General features: G+C 43.6%; 1 protein-coding gene and 1 long non-coding RNA gene across 2 annotated transcripts in view; one reads left to right on the top strand and one right to left on the bottom strand.

Moving 5' to 3' along the window:
- COLEC12 (collectin subfamily member 12) overlaps positions 1-25,834 on the top strand; it is a 184,098-nt gene that overhangs the window by 138,388 nt on the left and 19,876 nt on the right. Inside the window, exons 3-7 of the mRNA XM_072735054.1 lie at positions 3,753-3,875; positions 10,967-11,065; positions 11,791-12,837; positions 23,063-23,560; positions 24,548-24,684. Coding sequence (XP_072591155.1) covers positions 3,753-3,875; positions 10,967-11,065; positions 11,791-12,837; positions 23,063-23,560; positions 24,548-24,684 — 1,904 coding nt within the window. The remainder of the gene's footprint in view (positions 1-3,752; positions 3,876-10,966; positions 11,066-11,790; positions 12,838-23,062; positions 23,561-24,547; positions 24,685-25,834) is intronic.
- The window catches only part of LOC140595221 (uncharacterized), a 138,798-nt gene that overhangs the window by 36,742 nt on the left and 76,222 nt on the right, over positions 1-25,834 (bottom strand). The gene's annotated exons all lie outside the window — the stretch shown is intronic.

Raw genomic sequence — 25,834 nt, forward strand, 5'->3', positions numbered from 1 at the left:
TTTGGGCCAGGTTTTTTGACACACTAAGTCTCCTGGTGGAAAGGGGCAAAACTGCTTCACTTCCTGAACTAGAATGTCCTATATACAGCCCTCTGCAGATTGATTCCCTTGCCCTTCCTACCACCCGCACCCCCCTCCAACAGAAACAAAGTCCTCAGTCTCAGGAAAGTAATGCTGAGAAAACAAACAGTACAAAGGCTGGTAACAGGGGGATATCTCTCTTGAATGTTTTTTGTGACCATCTAGGTTCAAGGAGGAGGGGGGTCCCCCAGCTACGTGAGCCAGCAGGGTCTCTTTGTAGTAGGCATCTGTGTGTTTGGCCAGATGTCCTCCCAGCGGAGGGCAGAGAGGGAAAGATAAAACAGAATTCTTATTAAAAATAAGTCTCTGGGGAGAGAAAAAACAAGACACAGAAAGTGTGTCAAGTGGAAGGAGAGGCCAGGCAGTACCATCTGATATTGATTAAATGCTTGATACAGTCAGCAGTGAGAAAGACACATCGTGAGGAAGTGACCCTGCTCTTCAGAATAGGAACCAGTGACAACTGTCTGGGAGCAACCTGCACGAATACCACATGTACAAGATGTCTGCTGGCAAATACAGCACTAGCACACGTGGCCAGAATGGGAGGGGAAGACCCTTCTTCTGATTGGCTTCTGATTGGCTTTATCTCATTGACTTCACTTTCCCCATCAATAACACAGTGACACTTGACCAGATGACCTCGAAGCAACTCTCACTGTAGATTCCGTTATCTACAGAGAATCCCTTGTGTCCCTCCCTTTGACCAAATCTTCTGAGGCTCTGCCATGGAATGCAAGAAATCGCCCATAGACATATAGAGCTCACCCACCATGGTCCTAAAATCCAAAAGGAATGAAACCCCCCCGTCAGCCACAAAAGCATCATCCAGTCTGTCCAAGGGAGATGTGTCTGTCATCTCTGTGTCTGTCATCCTTCTGTGTTTACAGTGGACACCAAAGCACGTTTATAGCTCCTGAATGTGAGATACGGCATGTTTATGGGTCTGCTTACACTCCTCCCTCTCCCAATTTCAAAGATTTTCAGTCTGACTGATGTAAGGGGTCTTTTTTTCATTTAAAGCTGCCAGATAATAGAGAATCTAAGAGCTGATGGGTGTGTGTGTGTGTGTGTGTGTGTGTGTGTGTGTGTTCATCCTTTATTTAAGGATGAGATGAAGTGTTTTTGTTTTTTTTTCTCTTTGACATTGTCATGAGGATAGCATCTGAGTCCAGGGTGAGGCTGGGTTCCAGTGGGAGTGGAAGAGGAAGCTCCCACTGAGATGAAAGGATCTCAGATGAGGAACATGACAGTGAAATGGAGAGGAAGGGATGACCAGAAAGAGTCACCATAACAAAGTGGAGAGAGTATGGCACTTAAATTTGAACAGACCCAGGTTTGAATCCTGGCTGTGATGCCTATGGATGTCATCTCAGCTGTCACTCCCATGCCTCCCTGAAGGGTGGTTATGAATAAAGCTGCTTTTCTAGCTCAGAATCTGGTACAGTGGAGGCAGTAAATGAACACCAATAAACTGTAGATGAGATAATTATGAAAAGAACTTCCCATGGGAAGATTAGCACAGCATGGCAACTGCATGAATTAAAGAATATCAGGGAAGACTTGAGGGGGTCTCTGAGTGGAGGACTGGGATAGTGGTAGTGGAAACAAGGACGTTGATGGAAGTTGGAGTTTTGGTTTGGTGGGAATGGTACCAAGGTCAGTGTTGGACAGGAGAGATGGTACTAACATCCAGGTGACAAAGGAGCAGGATGGAAAAGAAACACAGTAAAATAAGTGGGAAAACTGATACAGAGAAGTCAACTTACTCTTGGTCTGTTTGACCATTGAGTTAGATTTTACAGTTTCGCCTTCAAGGTGTTGGCTAACCCAAGGTCGATCCAGCATGAACATCTTCACAATAAACCTTAGCTCCTGGAAATGTGTTTTCCCCAATTAAGCATCTTCTGGATCTTGTGAAGAATGCAGACTCTTAGCTCCTGCCTTAGACCTACTAAATCAGAATCTGCATTTGACAATGTGTTTTGTAAGTACTTTACAGTTTGAGAAAGACTGTACAAAAGCACGGTGGCCAGACAAGCCCTGTCCGCATCCCCTGGGAACTTATTAGAAATCCAAATTCTTGGGCACCTTCTCAGACCTCCTGAATTAGAAAGGCTGTGTTCTGACAAGGCCAATGCACCCCAGAGTTTGAGATTCACTGCTCTTAGTCATGGAACAGATGGACTCAACTCCCTCCCCTTGAGTCTGTAGCACAGAACACCAGAGGGATTGGTTAAACACTGAAAGTTAAATTGGAGTCATTGTTCTATGCTGTTTCTCTCATCATTTTGCATTAAACACAGCTGAAGAACTCTTTTCACTGAAGAAGGGCATGATGCGTAAAATTACAAACCAAAAGGGGGAACTTTGGCTGTAGCTTAATCCTCACGACTCACCCATCAAAAGTTATTGAGCACAATTATAGGAGATCAGTCCTTTATGTGCTGTGCTCCTGTGGGACACCGTTAGTAAGATGCACGTAGGAAAACAAGGGATCTCCCAGTATTCCTTACAACATGATTTTCACATTAAAATGTCCACAGTCTTTGTCTTCTGTGTTTCTAATCAATCTGATGGAAAGTTCCCTTTTTATAGGTTAGTTTCTGGAGTCACTTGTAGCAGTGATGGTGGTTTACCACTTAGACTAGAATGCTTTTCAAAAAGTTGAACAGTGAGCAGTAAAAATTTACCCCCCCCCTTATAAAAAATGTCTGGTTTTTCTAGTTTCCTAGTTGTGATTTAAATTGCTGTGATAACTTAAATAAGGGTGTCTATTTTCTGCATATATATGGTGTACAAGAATGGTTGTATATTGAACATTTTAATCATAAAAGCACATTTATTTTCCTGCTGTAGATTAAACTGCATTATAGACAGTGGTATGGTAAAACAGTTGGTGGTGGAGGACGACGTGTCACAATTTGTAGTGGTCACCAATTTCCATGGTGTAAATACTCCCTCCAGGGCTGATTTCAAGCTTCCAACAGTTTAACAACCAGCTCCCCAAATTTCTACAAATTTAATAGTTAGCTCTTGTAAGCCAGAGGAACTAGCTCAAGCATACCACTAAAACAAACATCAAGGGACAGGCCATGAGTTTTTTGGTTGGTTGTGTTTGAGTTGCTATAGGCCCAGTAAAAGCTGAAACAGTAGTTGGGGTGTTTAAAATCTTTTGTCAGGGGTGCCTGGGTGGTTCAGTGGTTGAGTGTCTGCTGTGGGCTCAGGGTGTGATCCCGGGGTCCTGGGATTGAGTCCTGCATCGGTCTCCCCAGAGGGATCCTGATTCTCCCTCTCCCTCTGCCTATGTCTCTGCCCCTCTCTCTCTGTGTATCTCATGAATAAATAAATAAAAATCTTAAAAAAATAAAATCTTTTGTCATGTAGAGACTTTAATAAAATGATAATTATGATGGATTTGAAATTATTCCGAGACAAAGTTATGTGCTATTTCCAAGTGATTATTAAATGCAGCAACATTAAATTACAACATAATGGAAATATTTAAAGTGCTTGTGTTGCTAATGTGGTGTGTTTAAAATACCACTCATCCTATAGTAAGGCATATGTAAAAATTATTTTTAATCATAGTATTTGAAGCAACATGCAGGAAGATACTTTTTGAAATGATATCTCTGGTTACTATTATTAAAATTTGACTTCTCTTACAGGTATTCAGGAAGGAACGCAATGTACCAAATGTAAAAATAACTGGGCGCTGAAGTTTTCTATCATATTATTATACATTTTGTGTGCCTTGCTAACGATCACAGTAGCTATTTTGGGATACAAAGGTAAGTACTCTTTCCTTTTTCTTTCCAAATGGTGGATTTCCCTTTATTAATGTAAACATAAACCCCACCCATACTTTGCAAGTATGAAGTATCTCATTAATACAACTCAAATTGGGCAGCCTGGGTGGCTCAGCGGTTTAGTGCCACTTTCAGCCCAGGGCATGATCCTGGAGCCCCTGGATCGAGTCCTGCATCGGGATCCCTGTGTGGAGCCTGCTTCTCTCTCTGCTTCTCTCTCTCTCTGTTTCTCATGAATAAATAAATACAATTTTTAAAAAAATGCAACTCAAATGTAGAAGTAAGCAACATCATAAACTTTGTTTCTTGTGCTTCTTGTAGCTGTGGGATCTGAGTCCTTTTGACTCATTTCACCAATCATAAAGGTCTTCTGTGAGTTACAAAGATTTGTCCTCCTTGTTGTGTTTTCCTACCTATTTCTAGTTCCACCCTCTTCCTCAGTCTTTTTTCATCTTATCTCTAAGAGGCCTTGTGGAAGGAATCCCTGGAGCCAGCACACAGGAAAATTATACTGACAGAGGGTAAACCAAACACAAGATCTCCAGAGATACGATTTACTTCCCCCAGGGACTGGCAGCTGGTTCCCTTTTTTCCTCTTCGGCACATCTCCTGGGACCACTGTTGTTTATATTGCCCTGTAGAAGTTAAACACGTAGGGAGCACTGCCACCTTAATGATACTTTATGAGATGTTAGGTATTCTTTCAACGTGTCTGGTTTTAGGTCAGTGGAAGATTTTTGCCTGAATCCTTCAGACTTGGAAACAAAGCGGGCTTCTCTCTCCCTCACCCCTCCGCCACTACCACACCCATTCCAGACACCACAGGTAGAAGGTGTCATGATTCAGAATCACGAGGCATAAACCTTTTTATAGAAAACAGCCATGGAAGCCTTCCCATCAAAGATACGTGAGACAGACACGTCGTCTGGTTTCAGCAAGAGGCAGACGTGGGGGCTGCTGATCTTCAAAACCTTCACTCAGCAGCCATCCCAACTGCCTTGCCTCAGAACTGACAGATTAACAGTAGAGAATTCCCATGTGTTCCCTTCTCTGTTTCTTGGCTCATAGACTTTCTCTCCTTGGGGAGAGAAAGATTCAAAGTGAATTCCCTCCAACCAGTAACTCCTCTCACCTCTCTCCCAGTGTCTAGAGGTTTCCTCAGGAAACCTACCAACATATTGAAATGAGAATGGGCTTTGGAGCCAGATGGTCCAAGCTCACCCTTGATTTTGCCATTTGTAAAACAATTGTAAATCTTTCTTAAGTGCTTGCTGACATGCTAGGCACCATATTAAGTCCTCTGCATTGGCTGTGTAACCTGGGTATGAATCATACCCTCTTTGAGTTTCCTATTTCTTACAATGGCAATTAATAATGCCACTTTTCAAGGTGATGGGGAGGAACAAAGATGATATCATTGAACCACCTGTCCAGTAGTTGGTCCTAGTAGTGACTATATTTATGTATTTCTTGCTTCTTCATAACTGCATTTATACAACTGTAGCCAGTGGAATGGCAAAATGTTAAAAATACTCCATAGAGTTGAGGCTTGAGAGTCTCATTTCTGAGGCCACACACATGGAAAATTATGTGCATCCTGTAGTGTGTTGACTGATGAATTTGAGCAATGGAAATCTGGAAAGTTACCAGGTCATTTTATACATTTGTGATTACTTAATCCAACCTAGGATTAACAAAGTAAGCGTTAAGAAAGGTTATTAAGTTGTGGCAGGCAGGACAAGGGGTGGGGATGGGAGCCTAGTGGGAAAAAGGAGGGTCTTTTATGTTCAGGGTAATTCAGACTGGCTCTCTTCCTTTACCAGATTATTTAGGTTACTACTCACTTCTCCTGGACTTTTCCCAGCAAACCCAGATAAAGGAGAAGCTTGGAATGAAACAGCCTTTAGGGCTCGGTACTGTTTGATATCATAAAAGCAAACATTTACTACCTAGAGAGAGATGATGGAAGTTTGAAGAGCATACCACCATTTGGGGTTTTGTAATTGTTACCTCTAAAAAAAAAAAATAAGATCTAGGGTCTTTATGCCTTTACAATTGTACAGAAGATCCAAAGGAGAGGATCTTTTTTTCCCCTTGTTTTTAAAGTACAGATATTTCCTCCATTTTTATGATATTGGAAAGCTCTTCCCAGCTCTGGCTTGTTGTCCATGTGCTGGTCCATTTGCCTAGAACACCTTTTCTCTGCTCTCCACCTAAAATGACTCCTTTCCCTTCATCTCACGTAGACACACATCCTGTAAGAAGCGCCGGAAGGCTGAATTAGGCACCCTCCTGTTTGTTCCCATAGCAGTCCTGTATTTACTCTTAGCCCCTGTCATACTGTGTCATTGTGGCCAGTGGGCTTGTCTGTCTCACCACCCAAACTTGTAAGTTCCATGAAGACAAGAGACTCCTATCTTTAGTTTGTTCTATCTCCTACTAGCACCTAGCCTCGTGATACTTACTGGGCACCAAGTAAAGTTACTGGATAAATTAATGAGAGGGAAGATGGATGGATGGACAGACAGATTGTAGATCAGGGCTGACTTCTGTTAAGACAAAGTTAACACCCAGGGGCCCTTGAGCCATTCTGCACTTAAGGCATTGCTACCACTCAGAGCCCTACCTGGGAACCTAAAATCCTAAAGATTGGCATGGCCTGCTCTGTGGGTGTAATCTGTGCAAGATGAAGCGGGGAGACACTGGGAGCAAGTACAAATGGACGCGAGATGACAGTCTTGCCCCTTTTACCTCCTGCAAGGGCCCCCACCCCTCAGGCGTCTCCTGACAAATATAATACAACATGCAGTTTTGGTTTCCAAACAGAGTCTTAATGAACTAAAATGTGGATATTTTCCAGATGTGTTTTCTCTTTACTTGTACAGTGATTCTTTCTTGCTGATAAGATTCTGGTGACCTCACACTGTAAGAGGCAGAAAGATAAGACTTAGGTCTCCTTTCCCACATCCCCCTTTGAAGTCTAGAGAAACTCTCCATTTCAAAAAAAAAAGGAAGAAAAAGAATATTCAATGAAAGAAGATATTTCTCTGAAGGAGAAGTTAGGAAATAAAATAGAAACTGCTTTGTATATCAGAGTTGGCAAAAGCAACTCCATACTGTTCTTCTCACTACAGTTTTTACTTCTCCTTTTATGTCACTTACACAACTATGAATTAGGATATAACTGAAGTTCCTTCTAGAGAATTTGCTGCACAAGGCAGGGAACTGCTAAGTCACCCACACAGGTCTATACAGTAGCCGTGACCACGAGGCTCATCAGCTCCTTTACAGAAACCATGTTCTTGGACAGTTCCAGCTTGGGGAATGTTCTGGGTTGGGTTTTTTTTTATCCTCAGTCATGGAGTTTCAATGGCAGAAGCCAACTCTTAGGTTCAGTGGGTCATGTTTCCTTCAGAAGATTCCCTGAACTGGGAAAATCATACTCCGCTGTCCTGTCCAGCAGACATCCATCTTAAGGGAATTAGGATAAAGAGGAAGGACAGAAATCTGAATCTTTCTCAAGAACAATCTCCTTTAACTCAACATTCCTAGTCCTAGAATGTCTACCTTGCTGCTAAGCTCTGCTAAAGTAGCAGTGACAGCTGGATCAGCAGGCTTTCCCGATGTGCACAAATCACATGAGGTGGCTACTGTTAGAAGCCAGGGTAACAACCTGCCAGCAGATATTCTGTATTCTTGTAATGAAACCTGAAATAGTGCTCAAGGTAGAAATGTCTTTCTTGCATTCCAGGGGAGTACAGTTGGTACCCCCTGGTCCCAGGTACCACTGCAGGGGCATGATTGCCTCTCAGGACCACAGTCAGTCTGGGACAGACACTCGTGAGCACCAGGCAGGGGCTCTTTGCCATGCTCTTGTTCCTTGAGCTCAGAGCCTGGACCATGAGCTATGTCTCCTGTGGGAGGTAACCCTATTTAGGAAAAAGAAATACTAAATAAGAGGCAGAGTGGAATTATAGAGAAAGCATTCATTTTGGAATTAGATCACCTAGCCTGGTATCTCATTTAGTCATATACAAGCTGTGTAACTCTGGGCAAGTTACTGAACATCACTGAGCCTCAGTTTCTTCATCTGGAAAATAGCAGTTGTAAGGATTAACATTAGTGATGGTGCAGTGCACCTCTCAAAGAGTAGGTGGTAGACACTCGATAAATTAGAGGCTGTTGCTATTACTGTTATTATTGGTGTGGTATGAAATCCAATCGTCAGGGAAGGCTTGGATCAGCAGGCTCTGATGTGCACATTGGGGTAGTGAGATTGGAGAGGACCCCAAAGGATGAATGGAATAATGACAAGGGAGAACGAGGCTAATGGCCCAGGCCAAGGGATGGTACCAGATGCTTTTATAGAAAAAGATATTGGGATGCCTGGGTGGCTCAGCGGTTGAGCATCTGCCTTTGGCTCAGGACGTGATCCTGGGGTCTCAGGATTGAGTCCTGCATTGGGCTGCCCGTGGGGAGTCTGCTTCTTCCTCTGCCTGTGTCTCTCTCTCCGTGTCTCAATGAATGAATGAATGAATCTTTTAAAAAAAAAAAAAAAGGTACTAGTGTCAGCTTATCCTAGAGGATTAGGCCTTGGGTACTCAAAGAGGGTCAGCTCTTTAAGTGTGATATCCGAAGCAGTGGTAGTCTAGAGAAAAATTCTCTGTCAAGAAGAAGTTTCTAATAAAGGGGGAGCCCATGAGAAAACAGGGTGCTAGGAGCTCTTCTGTTTTACATTTGTCTTCAAGGGTAAGGGAGGATGACTCTGCCACTGTTTTCCTGATTGACAACTTAATCTGGTTAAGAGATAAGAGTAAAAACCAACAAAAATGAGGTGTACTCTTACAGCACGTGTTTGTTCTAGATGTCCCATCAGCCTCGGATTTTTATGCAACAGCAAGCTGCTGGCTTTGCAGCCCTGAAGTTTGCAGCTTTATACTCAGATCCTATTTTTAAATACAGACACGCATGCCTGAGTGCACGTAACCAGTTCATTAGCACTGTGGCCAGGGCAGATAGCTTTCTTGTTGCACCAAAGAGAAACCCAACAGGTTTTCGTTTTGCTTTTGACAAATATATTTATTCCCTTTACGCAAGCCTGAATTCTCTGCCCATGACAGTTCTGTGTTTTTTAAAACTAAAATGGAAGGAAAATTAGAGAGGGTAGAAAATGACTGCCTGTCAGCATATTTAGAAATTTCTTTGGCTTCCGGGGAAAAAAGGGCAGGACTTAAAATCCTGTGTGTGGTTTGAGGACAGACTGAGGCATGTGTTTTGATTTGAGGATCAAAACTGAATCTTAACTCATAAACATTTTATACTTTACTTTTCTTAAAGTTTAACTTTGCTGAAATGCAGATGAAACATTGTGTTCTTCAGAGTTTCTGGGGATTTACAGACATGCATGCCTATCTAACAATCCTAAGGTGTAGATTATTATAACTATACCTCTCTTGTCTATATAGTTACTTAAAAAAAAAAAAAGCAGTCAGTAGTTAGCTGGATGTTGTACTCCTTGCCAGTGCTGAGGCATCAGCAGGCAGGGGAGGGGCTGGTTTCTCTGTCTGTATGACCTCTAGCTCAACCAGTTTTTCACAGGCCTCAGTAGCTAGACTCTCATCTATTTGAATAAATAGTGTAACAAGCAAATATGTGTTGAACACCTACTAAGTGCCACACTCTAAGAGCTGGAGATAAAATTAAATGCAAATTTTCCTGCTTTAAAGGATCTAATAGTAAATAAGCCAGGACCACACAGTGAAGTGAGTCCTATAGCAGAGAAAGGACTGCCACGAGGATTCTGCAAGATGCACCGCAGCAAAAATTTCCCACAGAAAGTGATGAGCTGTGTCTTAAAAAAGCAAATATGTCGTAACTTGGTGAAGGGTCCGGGAAAGAACATTCTAGGTGGAAGAAGAACACATGGAAGGGCTTGGATGAGAAAGAGCATTCAGTGCAATGCGCACATTTCATTATAGGCACCCTCTAGAAGATTGAGGGAGAGCATGACAAACTTCTCCAAGGAAGGTGCTAGGAGCCACTGGGCTGGTTCACTTTGGGTCATACAGACACATGGGAGCATACTTCTGCCTCCTGATAGGAGCGAGGAGAATCTTCTCAGACAATCATGCATGGGTGGACCACTTGATAAATAAAAATAAACTGGCTCCATTACTTCATGATTAATATTCAAAATATATTCATGCTTCAAAAAATACATATAAAGACATTCTTTTCAAAAAGCCATTGATACCAAGACAGACTTCATCTCAAGCTGCTAGAGGTTGGATCTCACAGGAGTAACTTCTGGAGAAATATACTCTTAACAGATATTTTAGAAAGAAACTTGTATTCACAACCTTACTTAGAATTACTGCCTTCTAAGAACAAATATCAGATTTTATTTAACACTGTATCTGACTCTTTCCTTATGTGCAACCAGAAAAATGCTAAAAAAAATTCTTCATGAATAATTGTTTGGAAACCCATGTAGGCATTTTCTTGGGAAATGATAAACTACCGATTCACTTGTCACTAAGGAGTAGTAGACTTTTCAGACCTTATGAAAGAGTGGCAAGCACTCTTGACTTTCTGTCCCTTCTACAAAGACTGTTTATAGAAGTAAGCTAGGTGTTCTTTACTACAGACTCTCCTTTGAGGCAACTGTGTACCACCTTCCAGGAATGGTAGGGACTCTGATGAGTGATAAAATTTTGTAAGTGATCACAGTGTTATATACCTCCATCTATGAAAATTACTTTAGAAAATAATACAGATTGAGGGCTTATGCAATACATAAAAATAAAACCTAACTCCAGACAATGTCTAAGATATCCAAGGCAATACAGAATCATAGGAACAGTTAAAAGCATACAATTCTCAACCAAGTAACCTACTATTGAGTTTTGTGACAAGTAAGTTATTTTTCTAAAAGAATGGCTTTCTCCACATGTTTGAGTTCATTTATATTCTTTGTTTCAATCCATTTCCTTTGTTCTGTAATGAATTGGTCTTTTGTTGAAACAAAAAATATGAGCAGGTGTGTGTACTAATTCTTAATTTCCAAATCTTAGTTGTAGAAAAAATGGACAATGTTACAGGTGGCATGGAGACATCTCGCCAAACCTACGATGACAAGCTTACAGCAGTGGAAAGTGACCTGAAAAAATTAGGTAATCTGCAACAAAAATGAACCATTAAACCGAATCCTCTAATTGCATGTTAAATGACCACAGCTATTTAGAAGGATATCGCTATAAATTCACATTCACCCAGAAGGATGTTAAATTTTTGTGTTGTGTGTTGAATCTTTCCTCATGATTTAAAGACTTCTACATTTTAAAGTCAAGGAGCAGTTTTGGAGTTGAATTCTTCCCCCCAAAACCACTCTATGTGCCAATTAAAATCTGAAGACCAGTCCTGATCAAACAGGACCACTGATGCACTTTAATAAAAGCTCTTTTATAAAATGGTCAGTAAGTTCCTATTGGAAATATTCTAAACTGCATAGAAGAGTTATAGAAATTAATTTTAAAAAATTAAAAGATTCCAGCTTATTTCTATCCTTTGATTTTGTTTTCACTTTTTAAGGAAGGAATTCATAGTGAATTTAATAAATAGTACGTTATTTCCTCTTGACACCCTGCCTAGTGCTCTAGACCTGGTAAAAATCCCCCTCCTTCTTTGAGAAAAGTGCTTACAAAGTTACCTTTCCCAATTTCCCAGGACCCAGTTTTAATAGATACGAAGGTTTTACTAATGCAGAGCACTCTGCAGATACCTCAAGTTTTATGTCTGAAATATACTGCATACTAGTTAAGTCTCTTTGGGATTCTTTGACCTCACCTGAACATTTCTCTATACCACCAGTCTAAGTAACAAATATGTCTTATTCCAGGGGACCAAACTGGGAAGAAAGCTATGAGCACCAACTCAGAACTCTCTACCTTCAGATCAGACATACTGGATATTCGCCAGCAGCTTCGTGAGATTACAGAGAAAACCAGCAAGAACAAAGATACTCTGGAGAAGCTACAGGCAAGTGGAGATGCACTGGTGGACAGGCAAAGTCAACTGAAAGAAACTTTGGAGAATAACTCTTTCCTCATCACCACTGTAAACAAGACCCTCCAGGCGTATAACGGCTATGTCACAAACCTGCAACAAGACACCAGCGTGCTGCAGGGCAACCTGCAGAGCCAAATGTACTCTCATAACGTGGTCATTATGAACCTCAACAACCTGAACCTGACCCAGGTGCAGCAGAGGAACCTCATCACTAATCTGCAGCGGTCTGTGGATGACACGAGCCAGGCTATCCAGCGAATCAAGAATGATTTCCAAAATCTGCAACAGGTTTTCCTTCAAGCCAAGAAGGACACTGATTGGCTGAAGGAGAAAGTGCAAAGCTTACAGACGCTGGCTGCCAATAACTCTGCTTTGGCCAAAGCTAACAATGACACCCTGGAGGATATGAACAGCCAGCTCAATTCATTCACAGGTCAGATGGACAATATCACCACAGCCTCACAAGCCAACGAGCAGAACCTGAAAGACCTGCAGGACGTACACAAGGATGCGGAGAATAGAACAGCCATCAAGTTCAGCCAGTTGGAGGAACGCTTCCAGCTCTTTGAGACAGATATTGTGAACATCATTAGCAATATCAGTTACACAGCCCACTACCTGCGGACGCTGACCAGCAACCTGAATGAAGTCAGGACCACTTGCACAGATACACTGACCAAACACACAGATGATCTGACCTCCTTGAATAACACACTGGCCAACATCCGTTTGGATTCTGTTTCTCTCAGGATGCAACAAGATATGATGAGGTCAAGGTTAGACACTGAAGTAGCCAACTTATCAGTGATTATGGAAGAAATGAAGCTGGTTGACTCCAAGCATGGCCAGCTTATCAAGAACTTTACAATACTACAAGGTAAGTGAAAATTCTGAATTTATTCCTGTTAGTTATTGATTGCTATATAACAAATTACCCTAGAAATTGGCAACTAAAAACCATAAACACTTGCTATTTTTCATGGTTTCTGTGGATCAAGAATTCAGGAGTGGCTTTGCTGGGTGATTCTGGCCCAGTATGTCTTGTAAGGTTGTGTCAAGATATTGGCCAGGGCTGCAGTCATCTTGAAGCCTTAACTGGGGCTGTGGACCTGCTTCCAAGATGACTCATTCACATGGCTGTTGGCAAGAGGCTGAAGTTCCTTGAAATGTGAAATTGCTTGAGTGCTCTCACAATATGGCAGCTGGCTTACTCCAGACCAGGTGAGCCAAAAGAATGCATAAGAAAAAGCCATGTGCCTTTTATGACCTAGCCTCAGAAGTCACATACCATCACTTCCACCATATTCCCATATTCTGTTCTTTAAAAAGAAGTCATTAAGTCCAACCCACACTCAACAGTCAAGGAGATTAAGCTCCACATCTTGAAAGAGTTTTAACTATGAATTTGTGGACAGTGTTCAAAGACAGTTCATTAAATATTTATTGAATTTGGACTTTCTCAATGCCTTGCTCTTTCAATGTCCTTATAAATCGGGCTCCTTTGAAAGCAAGATTAATTAGTGTAGGTCACAGAAATTCCTATTTCTAAGTGTCATGAGTAGATGAATGGTTGGCCATCACAGTAACCATAAGGCCAGAGAGGAGGGAAAAAATGTGATTTGCATATAAAATCTGAGTTTTACTCTAATCCAAGACATCCATGTAAATTGAAAATTCTTGGCTCAAATTAAGTCTCCTCCTGAAGATTTGTGGCACCCATATATGAATAGTATTTTTCAGTCATAAACTATTTTCACAGGTTTTAAGTTGAAAGTACTATGTGAAAGATGCTTTGCTAAGCACTCTGGGGTATGCAGAGAAGCCCAGATGGTCTTTGCCCTCAGGTAGCTTAAATTGAGAGAATTTTAGAGTATCAGGAGACTTCCTATAAGCAAACTAATCCTGATTTTCAGAAAGAGGGTATAGATGTATAGACACACTGTGTACAGTAGGGAATTTGTCTTCAAGCCTGAGAAGAAGTTGTTAAGAGGATAATTTGTGAGCTTTCAGGAAAGCAGAAATCATCAGAATGAAGAAGGCAGGTGAACCTAATCTTATTTCTGCACATTAACAGAGCTACTAGATTTTTAAATTAGGAGAATGAAAAATAGCATATCTGGATTTTACAAAGGCTTTTGTCACTGATGCTGTTAAGAACAAGATGGAGAAAATAGGTCCTGGATTACAGCACAATTAGGTGGATTTATTGGTTATATTGGTTTTCTGTGCTGTGTAACAAATTACAAACTCTGCAGCTTAGGACAACACCCATTTCTTGTCTCATAGTATCTGTAGATCAGGTGTCTGGGCAAGGCTTGGGTCCTCTGCTCAAAGTCTTTACCCAGGGTACAGTGTCATCAAGGGGCTGAGGTTTCATCAGAGGATTGACTGGGGAAAGATCCATTTCTACCCTCTCTCAGGTGCTTGACAGAATTCATGTCCTTGCAAATGTGAGATTGAGGTTGCTGGTGTTTTTTGGGGTGAAGGGAGCTATTGGCCTAGAGAACCTTGCCATGTGCCCATCTGACAGCACTGCAGCTTCTTCAAAGCCGGCAAGGGAGTCACTCACTCTAGTCTACTAAGAAAGCGTTATGTAATGTAATCTTATCTAATGTAAGTCAGGGGGGTGACATCCCATCACCTTTGCCATGTTCTGTTGGCTAGAAGCAGCTCACAGGTTCCACACTGAAGGGGAAGGGATGACACAAGGCATGAGTCACTGGGAGCAACCCTAGGTTGTGTCTACCACAGAATGAGTATAAAGGATGGTAGTTGAGGAGCCCCTGTGAGGCTGACAGCAGGTCTGGATGGCAGGCGACAGGGGCCTGTTCAACAGCTTTGTCAGTGACTAGCATGAGGATATGGACGACCTGATAATCCAATACTTTACTTGTGTGACATGAAACTATATATATACTAGCCCGTGGATGATAAATCACAACCCAGTCTGACCCAGAGAAACTAGAATAGTAAAGAGATGCCAGAAAAATGAAGGAAATAGGAAGTACACGTAAAATCCTGCTTATAGTTGGAAAAGACCAGACAAATGTTGATGGGAGAGTGTATGCATGAATGCATGGCGGTTTCAGTTGACTGTAAGCAAGTTATTGTGTCTGTCAGTGAATCTAATGTGATCTTTGATTATATCAATAAAAATAATAATCAATAAAAATTTAATGTCCAAAATGAAGGACATATCAAAGCCCATGCCGTTAACCCTGTCTATAATCGCTTAAAGTGCCTACCCCCTTTCCGGTCCTCAGTGCCCCTGAAGGAGTCTGTGAGGGTGGGGAGCTGGGTTTCATTCGAAGGGCGGTAAGAGAGGTTTTAAGCATGGTGGTAACGTGATCTGATTTATATTTTTGAAAGGTCATTCTGGGTATGGGGACAGGGGTCCAGTGAGGGGCTATGGGCCACTTGTGGGTGACTTGGAGATGAGAGAAAGGGTGTCCTCATTCAGGAGGAGCATTGCAGGCAGACTGCAGGGCAGCCCTGTCCGGCTTCCTGTAGCCGTGCTCTGCCGACGGGAGGAATCTGCAGGTGCAGGGGGCTGTGCATACTCAGAGTTCACACCAACCTGTTTTTGACCCTGTTCGGTGCTCAGGAGTTTCCGACCCAAAGTGTCCTAAACCCAGAGGAGCAGCCACAAGGGACTATGTGGTAAGGGTGCTGGGTGCAGGGGTGTGGATGCAAGGCCGGGGCTGGTGTATGCCGCTGGACGAGGCTGACAGGTGGATTGGCAACGGAGGGGGAGGGAGACAGGAGCAGGCCATGTCCTCGGTTTTTAGCTTGAGCAGGTAGGTGGAGGGACAGACAGAGGAGGTGCAGGAAGAGAGGCCCGTTCAGACGTATTAATTGGAACATGTCTCTTAGAAGGAGGTTTCTGACTCGCTGTTTCTAAAACCCCAGAGATCCTGGCTTCTGAATGGTATTTTCCTTTTCTCATTCGCCTTTCCATATTACTTTTATCCTTGGTCTTTTCATTACCGGCACTTTTTGTGAGTTGACCTTGGAAACTTCTCAAGTCAACCAGGCAGCCCCCTTTCTGTTCCGTGTGTTCGGCCTCCTCCAGAACAGTCAGAGCCTGGGGGCAGAGCTCCATTTCCCCGGTGCCCTTCTCCCCTGCCTTTCCTCTTTCCCTCCAAGCAGCTCTCCTCCCTGAGGATGAGGGAGCCATGGGACAAAGCAGGATGGAGCAGGATTGGATGCACTTTGGATTATACTGGCCTTGCCTCCGCAAGGATCAAAATGCTCTGATGCTTCCTAGGAAATCCTTTGGCCTCGCTCGTCCTGAGCCCTTGGGTTTACAGGGCAGCTCAGGCCCAGGAGACGTGGCCTCACTGGGAAGTAGAAGCTGAAGTGACTGCTTGCATGAAGCTACATAATGTGGAAACAGACGTTAAACCCCATGGTGATTCCCAGCAACAGTTAGTTCTATATCCATAAACCAAAATAACCTTAAGAAAGCCTTACTTTTTTGTTACAAATAATGTAAATATTTTTATGCTCATTATGTACATGGAGGACTTCATACCTCATAAGGGCCTCTTGGGTGGGAAGTTCACCCTGAGTTGTTCCTCCGTAAGCTGTAGAGAATATAAGTTACACCCTCCTAGCACCATCAGAGGGTTCCCCTCCTCTGCTCTTCTCAGAGAGGCATCAGATTTAGTGGGTAAGAACAAGAGCTCTGGAATGGGACAGACCTGGACACAAACACCACGTTCCTCATCCGTGTCTACCTTCTAGAGTTAGGTGAACTTAATGAGATAATGTAAATACAGCTCTTCAAGTGGTGCCAGCAGGCAGTTGGCTAATAATATTCAGACCCAAGTGTAAGTTCAGTGTCTACCCAAGATTTCCCCTCTGCTGCAGCCCCAGCCACTACACCACAGTGAAAAACAGCAGCTTCGTATGCCCAAGGAATAAAATTGTACAGAAGGGGGTCAGCGTGGATTTGGGTCTACAAGTACTTCCTGCTGGCAGCCTGCTGCGAGCCCTGGAGGGGAATCAGACTCGGATGCTGCTGACAGCTAGCTTCAACTCCTTTTTCAGTCCATTGTCTGCAATATGCCAGTCCTACTGCTGAGCATGTGGCTAAATTGTCTGCTTTCATTGTTACATCTCTTCAAGGTCGGAATTACCAGCATTCCCCATTTGCAGGGATGGGAACTGTGGCACAGAGAGCCTGAGTAACTTACCCAAGGTCAAGGGGCTAGTAAATGTCAGACAGTGCTAAACTGGGATCTTTCTAGTTCCCAAAACCATGCTTCCACATGACACTCTGCTGCTGTGTGATGATAAAAGAGAACAGATGGCCTGTTTGGGAGGTTGAAATGTGGGAGAGTTTATTTTCAGGAGAACAACCCATAGAGGTTTCAGTAAGAGATCGACATTTGAGCTGGATCTTGACAGACACCTAGGAAGGCTGAAAGGATCAGGCCGAGGCCTCAGTTTCTCTCATTGCCAACCCCACCCACTCTTGCCACGCTTCCTCAAACAAGTCTGCTTATCTGAGGACCCTTGAGAGCAGGCATTTGAAGGCATAGAAGCAAAGTGTGGCTAGTTGGTAAGAAGTAGTGGTTTAAATATACCCTGTGGACAAGGGTATATTTGTGGAGGAGGAGCTTCTGTGGCTTTCCAGAAGGCAGTCTTAAACATGAGGTCAAGAATCAAATTATTTTTCAAAATGATTGCTGAATAATATCTTTAAATTTCCTTGGTGAAACAAGTGCTTTTAAAGTACCTCAGTGAAACAGAATGACTTTTTCATAATGTAGGTGTTTAAGAAATGTTTGGTTAGTTTGGGAGATTTTATAAATGAGAAGCAAAAATGTCTCTGATTATATTTCTAGTTTTCTCTATCTTCCAACCTTACCACTTGAGGTTCTAAAATCAAGTCTCCAAAATTTTGGATGGCAGTAAGAATTAAAGTTTTCTCTACTTTGTTTTGTTGGCAAACAAATTGGAAACTTAAGGGGAGGACACAAGGCTGGGCCCTCCCCAAGGCCTGCAGTTTGGTTTCCAAAGCAGAAACAGCACAGTGACTTTAAAGTCATCTGTGCTCTTTACACTGCTTGTTAAAGGATTCAGGTGTTTCAGGCTCCCTGTTGTGGAAAGTGGGGGACACAGGGAGGTGGTTTTTCTGGCAGTGAAACACAGGCTTCTTACAGTCCTGGTTTAAATCATATTTAGACATTTCTGGAGGTTGTGATGGCTTGACCAGCACTGTGGGTATCCTGGTATTTTCAGAACCTAGAGCCAGGGAGCCACTAGCTTGGCCGTGAAAGCAGCTCTCAGATTTGCTTCTGAATGGGCCATCACATGTGCCTCCACATGTAGCATGACCACATTCTCAACTCTGAAGACAAGTTGCTACTGCACAAGCTTGTAACTACTCTCGTGTCATTTATCTGTTTGGTTTTAAGATACTAGGGGTGGCATGTCTTCATTTTATTTTAACTTCAGCTGCCCAATGAAAGAGTCAAGTAAGACCTAAAAGTCTGTGATAATCCAGATGCTAATAAGCAATGCTTGAGTCCCAAGTCCTAGAGGAAGATATACCCCTGGCATTAATAATCTATTTTTTATGGGTGTCCAGTACTGGCTTTTAAAGTGGTTTTAGCTTTTTTTCCTCAGTAATTTTTGAAAAGAAGTAAGTAGGAAATTTCTAAGTCTTAATGAGCAAAGTATGCTCTTACTAAATACTTACGTACCCGAATGACTCCTCTTACACATGGGACACATAGAGTACATTTTTATTTAGCCCAGCATTGGCAGGCCAGCTTCCTGCTCTAGCACTGTGATGGTTTTCCCAAGGCCGAGGCAGCAATGGATGAAGAAATCAAGAACACTGTGCTTGCCAGGAGTTTATCCACAGTCATGGAGTATTAAACTTTATCTTATTTAAGAGAGAAATAACTTGTAATGGATGTTGTGCTTCATGTAAAAAATTCAGTTTTTATGCTCGTCCTGCTGGAAAATACATCACAAGTAAGATTTTTGACCTTTATCAAGGCAAAAACTTGCATCTTCTCTTGATATCTTTCCCTTTCCTTCCCAAGATCTGGAAGTTAGCACCTCCTGATATTTTGCACTGACTGTGGGATCCATGTTTGGTGCTGTTCTTAAAATAAGTCACAATTTCTATGTGGAGTGAATGGAGACATTTGAGAAGCACTTCAGTTCAGAGGGAGATAGCTGAATACCATAAACTACCAGCCCCAGAAAGATAGAAGATTAATGAAAAGCTATCATCCTAGGTAAGGGAAGTCTTGGATTCATATCAGGAGAGGAAGAGAGAGTTGTGTGTCTCTGGAGTTCTGTTGGAAACCAGAGGAAGGTGGGACGCCCAGATGGCTCAGCGGTTGAGCATCTGCCTTCAGCTCAGGGCGTAATCCCGGAGGCCTGGGATCGAGTCCGTATAGGTCTCCCTGCATGGATCCTGCTCCTCCCTCTGCCTGTGTCTCCGCCTCTCTCTCTCTCTCTCTCATATTAATAAATAAATCTGAAGGAAGGAAGGAAGGAAGGAAGGAAGGAAGGAAGGAAGGAAGGAAGGAAGGAAAGAAGGAAGGAAAGAAGGGAGAGAGAGAAAGAAAGAAAAGAAAAGAAAGAAAAGAAAAGAAAAGACAGAAGGAAGAAACCATAAGAAGGTGTTCTGAAAGAAATAGAACTCTCTGTCACATTGGTCTGTCACATCAGGAAGACAAGTACCTAAACATCAGTATTCCATGGGCACAGGTAAACTCATTTCCCATGACCTGCAATTACATACCAAACCCAGTTGGGAGCAATTGAGAAATATTGATTATTGGCAAAACCCCTTAAAGAGAATAAGGATAAAGAATCTCTAAAGCACTTGAATTTCCTGAAAGACCTTCTTCATTATTTGGATTTCTTAAGGCTAACCATAGAACATAAAACAGAAATAGGTGAGAAGAAAAGCTACTTTATTTTTGCTGCTATTCTAACTAAATTAGAATTTAGTGGTGGCAGTTTTGGCCTGTTGTCAGTATTGTTTCACTAATGCTACATCCATTATGGAGGAATGCATACGCCACCTTCCTCACTATTTATCTCTAGGACACTGCTCCTCAACGACACAAAAAAACTAAGATACTTTTTTACAGGAGATAGATTTAGCAGTGAAAATCCGCCTTCCCTATCTTTACTAACACATTTAATAAGCTTCCCCAGTTTAAAAAGAAAAAAAAAAAAAACCAAAAACCTCCGATTGCAAATGAAGAGACCACTGGATCAATGCTTAAATGTGAGTAGTCAAGAAAGAAAGATCTCCCCAGGATCATTCCATAGCAGCAATCAGGGTCATCCTGATACATAGATTGAGTGGAGCTGTACTTCTTAGAATAAAGTGAGGGACACCAACCAGGCCACTGTTCCTTGGAAATGTCTCCCTTCTGGTCTCTCCTGGGGCCCAAAATGTTGGCATTAGTGCACTAAGTCTTTGGATCTGCAACGCACATTGATTTGATAAACACTGAATAAAGACAATTGCACCAGGTACTGCTAGCTGCTCATTGGGGAAGTGCCCTCAAAGAATAAACAGTTACTAAAAGATTAGAGAAAGGAAAAACTTCCACCTGGGAGGTTTGCCTGGTAGGTGGACCAGAGTTTTCCAGATGGATATGGGGAGGAAATTCTAAGAGAAGAGATCTGCAGAAGCACAGAGGAGGTTGGAATAAATACGTGCTAGACCAGGTCATGAAAGCCTTGATTTAATACTGATGACCAAGTAGTGGGGGCTGGATATTCTAGAGCCAGTGGAGATCAGAGTGATGGGTAAGGAAGACATATGTGGGAAGGATGCAGAGTGGAATGAATGGAGAGGAATCAAAGGTAGGAAGAGCAGTTAAGAGGTTATTGTAAAAATCTATCAAGACAACACCCACACTGGGTCATGATGAGTGATAGAAGAAAGAGATGGTTGTGATGATGTGGTGAAGGGCATAACAATAAAGAGGGTAAGATCAGTTTTAGACATGCCAGGGTGCAAGTGCTGGCAGGACATTCCAGAGAAAATGGACCATCCAACTATGAGATGGAGAGAAGGACCAGGAGATCTGATGATAGGGAAGAGCCAGGAGTTGGGGGGCTGAAGTCAGTGAGTTGGGTTCAAAGAGAAAATTCTTCATCACAAAGTCTTCTCAAGTCTCTCACTTACGGAACAGGTAACCCTAGAAAGGACATGTTGAGACTAGTCCTAACTATTAGCATCAACTCTTGAAGAGCTGAGTAGAAGGTCTGCCGAAATAAATCCAAGGGTGACACCATGGGTAGTCTTAAATAAGGAAAGCCGAGTCTAGAGCCAAGGGTCTTGCTAAGGGAAAACAGAGATGAGTGGGCTAGTGGGGTCCATGGATAGTGTGAAGGTACAGTGGACATCTAGCAAGGCCTAGAATGGGGGATTGCAGCAGAGAGATCTCCCGATTGAGGCAGGAAGGCCTGCTTCACTGTTCTGTCCTGACTAGCTGGTGGGGGAGGAGTGGGGCAAGGGGAAGAAGAAAAACACAGGGTGAGAGGCCCACCTACACTTATCTCCCCAGCACTTCTGCCCACCCAAGCCTGAAAGGCTTTCCATTCTTTGGAAAGAACGAATATGGATCTCTTTCACTTACTCATGTAGGACAGTGGGATTTCAGAGACTTAAAAATTCTGGAGAATAGAATATTTGAGAACAGTGTCCTAGGTATAGTCATTTCAGCATAAGAACACCAGAGTTCCTGTCCCAGCTCCACCAACTAGACTATGACTGTCCATGTCTCATTCTCCTGGGTAGATCTGTGTTAAGGAGCTGGTGTTGAAGCAGCTTGGCATCTCTGGCTCTACATGTCCCCAAATGTACTCTGGGAATAAAATGTTACATATGAGGGTCAGGTGACATGTACGTGAAAGTACCTCGAGAACTTGTTCATTCTATAAATGAGTTGGTTGTGTATTTGTGTGCAGTTCCCTGTTGCCCCTGAGAACTTACATCCCAGGTTATGTGGGCTTCTCTAGGATGATAAGGGGTGAGCAGAAGGCAAATGCCTTCTTCCTTTGGGAATAAAACAGTGTCATTTTTTTCCTTACCTACACAATTGATGATCACCAATTTTTTTCTCTCGCCCACCTTCCTGTTTGCATTATTAGACTACAGACTGGGGGAAATGACCCTCTTCTCAGCCCATCCTATAGAGCTCTTTCCCTCAAAGACCCTCTGAGCTGGTCCACAGGTGAGGGAGGCTCATCCCCAAGGATGGCAGCATCCCCACAGCACCATGAAGGAGACAGAAGGGTCAGAGTGATGTGACAGAGAAGAGGCCACACTTGGTGGTGGGGCAAAGGAATCAGCAGGATGGTGCCTCTCAAGAGTTGATGGCATTTTCATTCAACTTTTTATGCCACAGCTTCTTGTCCAGTGCTTGCCACATAACAGGTTGTTAATAAGTATTTGTCAAATTAATGAAAAGAGGAAGCTAGTAGGAGGGAATCCCCTAACCCAGCCTGCACGGTTTTTCTGCTGGGATGGTTCCAGAGGTCCCAAGTTAATGGTCCCAAGTTAATGGTGTGAGACACTGCTGCGGTGTCGGCGTGAGGAGGTGTCTCCCCCTGAAACATCAGTGGCTACCAGAGGGTTGTGTGCCATACAGATATATTCTAAATGCTTGGAGCAGAAAGGGTAAGCTCAGTAAAGAAACCTTTTTGTTTAAAAAAAAATAAATACTGTCAACAATAGTATGGTGAGGGGATCCCTGGGTGGCGCAGCGGTTCGGCGCCTGCCTTTGGCCCAGGGCGCGATCCTGGAGACCCGGGATCGAATCCCACATGGGGCTCCCGGTGCATGGAGCCTGCTTCTCCCTCTGCCTGTGTCTCTGCCTCTCTCTCTCTCTCTCTGTGACTATCATAAATAAATAATAATAAAAAAAAATTAAAAAAAAACAAAAAAAAACCAATAGTATGGTGAAAGCAGCAGCATTCCTTAATGTATATATTTTGTATGTCTAGCATTTTCTTTTTTTATTGGAGATTCTATAAGAAGATAAATTCTTTACTGCCATTCACAATGGATTTCACATTCATGCCATTTACATTTTCTTATATTTTAGGTCCTCCTGGCCCCAGGGGTCCAAAAGGTGACAGAGGACAGCAGGGACCACCTGGTCCCACTGGCAACAAAGGACAGAAAGGAGAGAAGGGGGAGCCTGGTCCTCCTGGCCCGGCTGGAGAGAGGGGCCCAATTGGGCCAGTCGGCCCCCCTGGAGAGCGTGGCGGCAAAGGCTCTAAAGGCTTGCAGGGCCCCAAAGGCTCCCGTGGATCCCCTGGGAAGCCTGGGCCCCAGGGCCCCAGTGGAGACCCAGGGCCCCCTGGGCCCCCCGGCAAGGATGGCCTCCCTGGCCCTCAGGGCCCTCCTGGCTTCCAGGGACTGCAGGGCACTGTGGGAGAGCCAGGAGTGCCTGGACCACGGGGGCTGCCGGGCCTGCCTGGGGTGCCGGGCATGCCAGGCCCGAAGGGACCCCCTGGGCCCCCAGGCCCCTCAGGCCCCTCAGGGGCAGCGATGCCCCTGGCCCTGCAGGACGAGCCGACCTCTGCACCTGAGGCCAACGGTAAGCACGAGACTTCCCTCTCCCCTGGGGTCAGGGGCATTGTGTGCGCCCGTGGCCAGCCACCCACAGCCCCCGCCCCACTTTACTTGGTGTTGAAGGCACCATGTGGGCAGGCACGTGGCCCTGCCGCTCACAGGCTGCTGTGCCAGGCGGTGTCTCTCAGGCACACGTGTTTCTCTCTAAACGCCATCACACTCCCCAGCACTTGTTTATTTAGCTGAGTCAGGCCCTTGGGGACAGATGCATCCCCAGACATGTCCTTCATGAAAGTCTGAGGCCGGTTACCCCCGACCAGTCTTGTCCTCATTTTATGCCCTTCACCTGGGGATAAACGGCCCTCTGTAACCATGTAGATGGAACTTTCTGTTACTAAAGCCCAGATTTCATTGTTTTTGAGAGTCTTACAGTGCCTCTATTTTTTTTATAATTACTAAATTCAATTATTAAATTTTAATGACTTGAAAAACCCTCAGTGTTTGGTTAGCGACCAAGCCTATTTTTCTCTCCTTTGACTCACACCCAATTCCACTTGATTTCCTGAAGCACGACTCTGGTCATCTCCATTATCCCACAAGCTCAGTTTGGGTTCTGGGTTCTCCCATCCAGTCATTGATTGGTTCCAGATGACTCCAGGCTGATGTGGAACATCTGTATCTGCTCTGCCTTTGGTGGTTGTTTCTGTTAACTTCTGTCATTGTTAAAGACTAATCCAGACGCAAGGGAACTGAGGCCCAGTGCCACTAATTTTCCAGGCTGTGTAGTTTTAACTACTGTGGGCTCTGCAGCCTGCCCCCCAGACTCACGCTGGCTCCCAGTGCGTCCGTCACGGGCAGTCACAGGCTCACACACGGACGCGGGAAGTGCCCCTGGCCTTCGAGGAAGCAAGGCCGAAGCCATGGCCTCTTAAACAGAATAACTGAAGAAAAGCATAGGGCTTCATGTGTGCATTTGTCTTTTAATTAATATTTGAAGCATTTGCATCCCTAGGCTGCCCGCCTCACTGGAAGAACTTCACAGACAAATGCTACTATTTTTCGGTGGAGAAGGAAATTTTTGAGGATGCAAAACTTTTCTGTGAAGACAAGTCTTCACATCTCGTTTTCATCAACACCAGAGAGGAACAGGTATGTCTGCAGCATGCTTGGAGAAAACTATAATTTAAGGATAGTTTACATCTGGAAATTGCCTGCTTACAAGGGATTCAAAGATATCAAAAATCCATAGTCACATAAACACAGAAGGCCGCATTATGGAGATTTGGGCTTTATCCAGTGACAAGAAGCATTCATGGCACGGGAATTATGTCCTCTTGCTTCCACCTGGAAGATACCCCTTTTATTAAGGCCGGAGATATGTGGCTCCTCCCTGTGGCTGTCGAAAGAGCCAGAATGCAGAAGAGAAGCCTGCTGGCTGGAACCAAACACCTAGAAAGAGAAGCAAAGGGGCATGAGCACTGTAGGAGTTAGTGCAAGGGACCAGATATGTGGCCTCAGCAGTCAGGAAGAGCAAAGAAGGCTATGGTGCAGAGCTCACACTTGCTAACACCGGTGACCACTCCCTATGTCCCTACCATGTGCTAGCACTGTACAAGGCATATCTCCTTTCACCTCACAGCCACCCTAGAACATGTGGATATTACCAACCCCCTTTTACAGATAAGAAGACTGAGCCCCCCCCCCCCAAGGTTTAATGGCTTTATTCATAGGGTGACATCATAGGGTGATGAGTAAGCTAAGACTGAGACTAAGGTCCCTCTAGCAACAATGCTCTTTGGTGCCACACTGTTCCAGCAGTTTTCTTCCTTTTCCCTAAGTATCTTCAGCAGATGCAGCAGCCCTGAAAACAGATGTTTCCTGCAGTAACTGACTGGGAATGAGCATCCAGTCAGGTGTCCAGACTTTAGAATATGGAGACTTGGGTCCAGTCTTAGCTCAGCCACTTACTATCTTGGTTGCTGTGACATGCCGGGCATGAGACCTGGCCAGAAGAAGAGCTCGATAATGACACAGCTGTTAGCATTATTAGAACATTGGAGCAATGAGTGATAGAAAGGTGGAATTCACTGAGTTGTCTGGGTGATTTAGAAGAGGAAACACATCCCTTAAATTTCCCCTACAAACTTATAGAAGGAAAAGGTGTCAAAGCCCCAAAATGCTGCAAAACAAAACAGGTGCAGTAAAAAAAAAAAAAAAAAAAAAAGGCAGAAGCATGTGGGTGCTCTAACATACATACTCTCTTCAATGTCCTTTTTTCCTCCAAATGTTGCAGGGGAGG

Source organism: Vulpes vulpes, chromosome 13 (genome assembly GCF_048418805.1).
Source record: "Vulpes vulpes isolate BD-2025 chromosome 13, VulVul3, whole genome shotgun sequence".
Taxonomy (NCBI): domain Eukaryota; kingdom Metazoa; phylum Chordata; class Mammalia; order Carnivora; family Canidae; genus Vulpes; species Vulpes vulpes.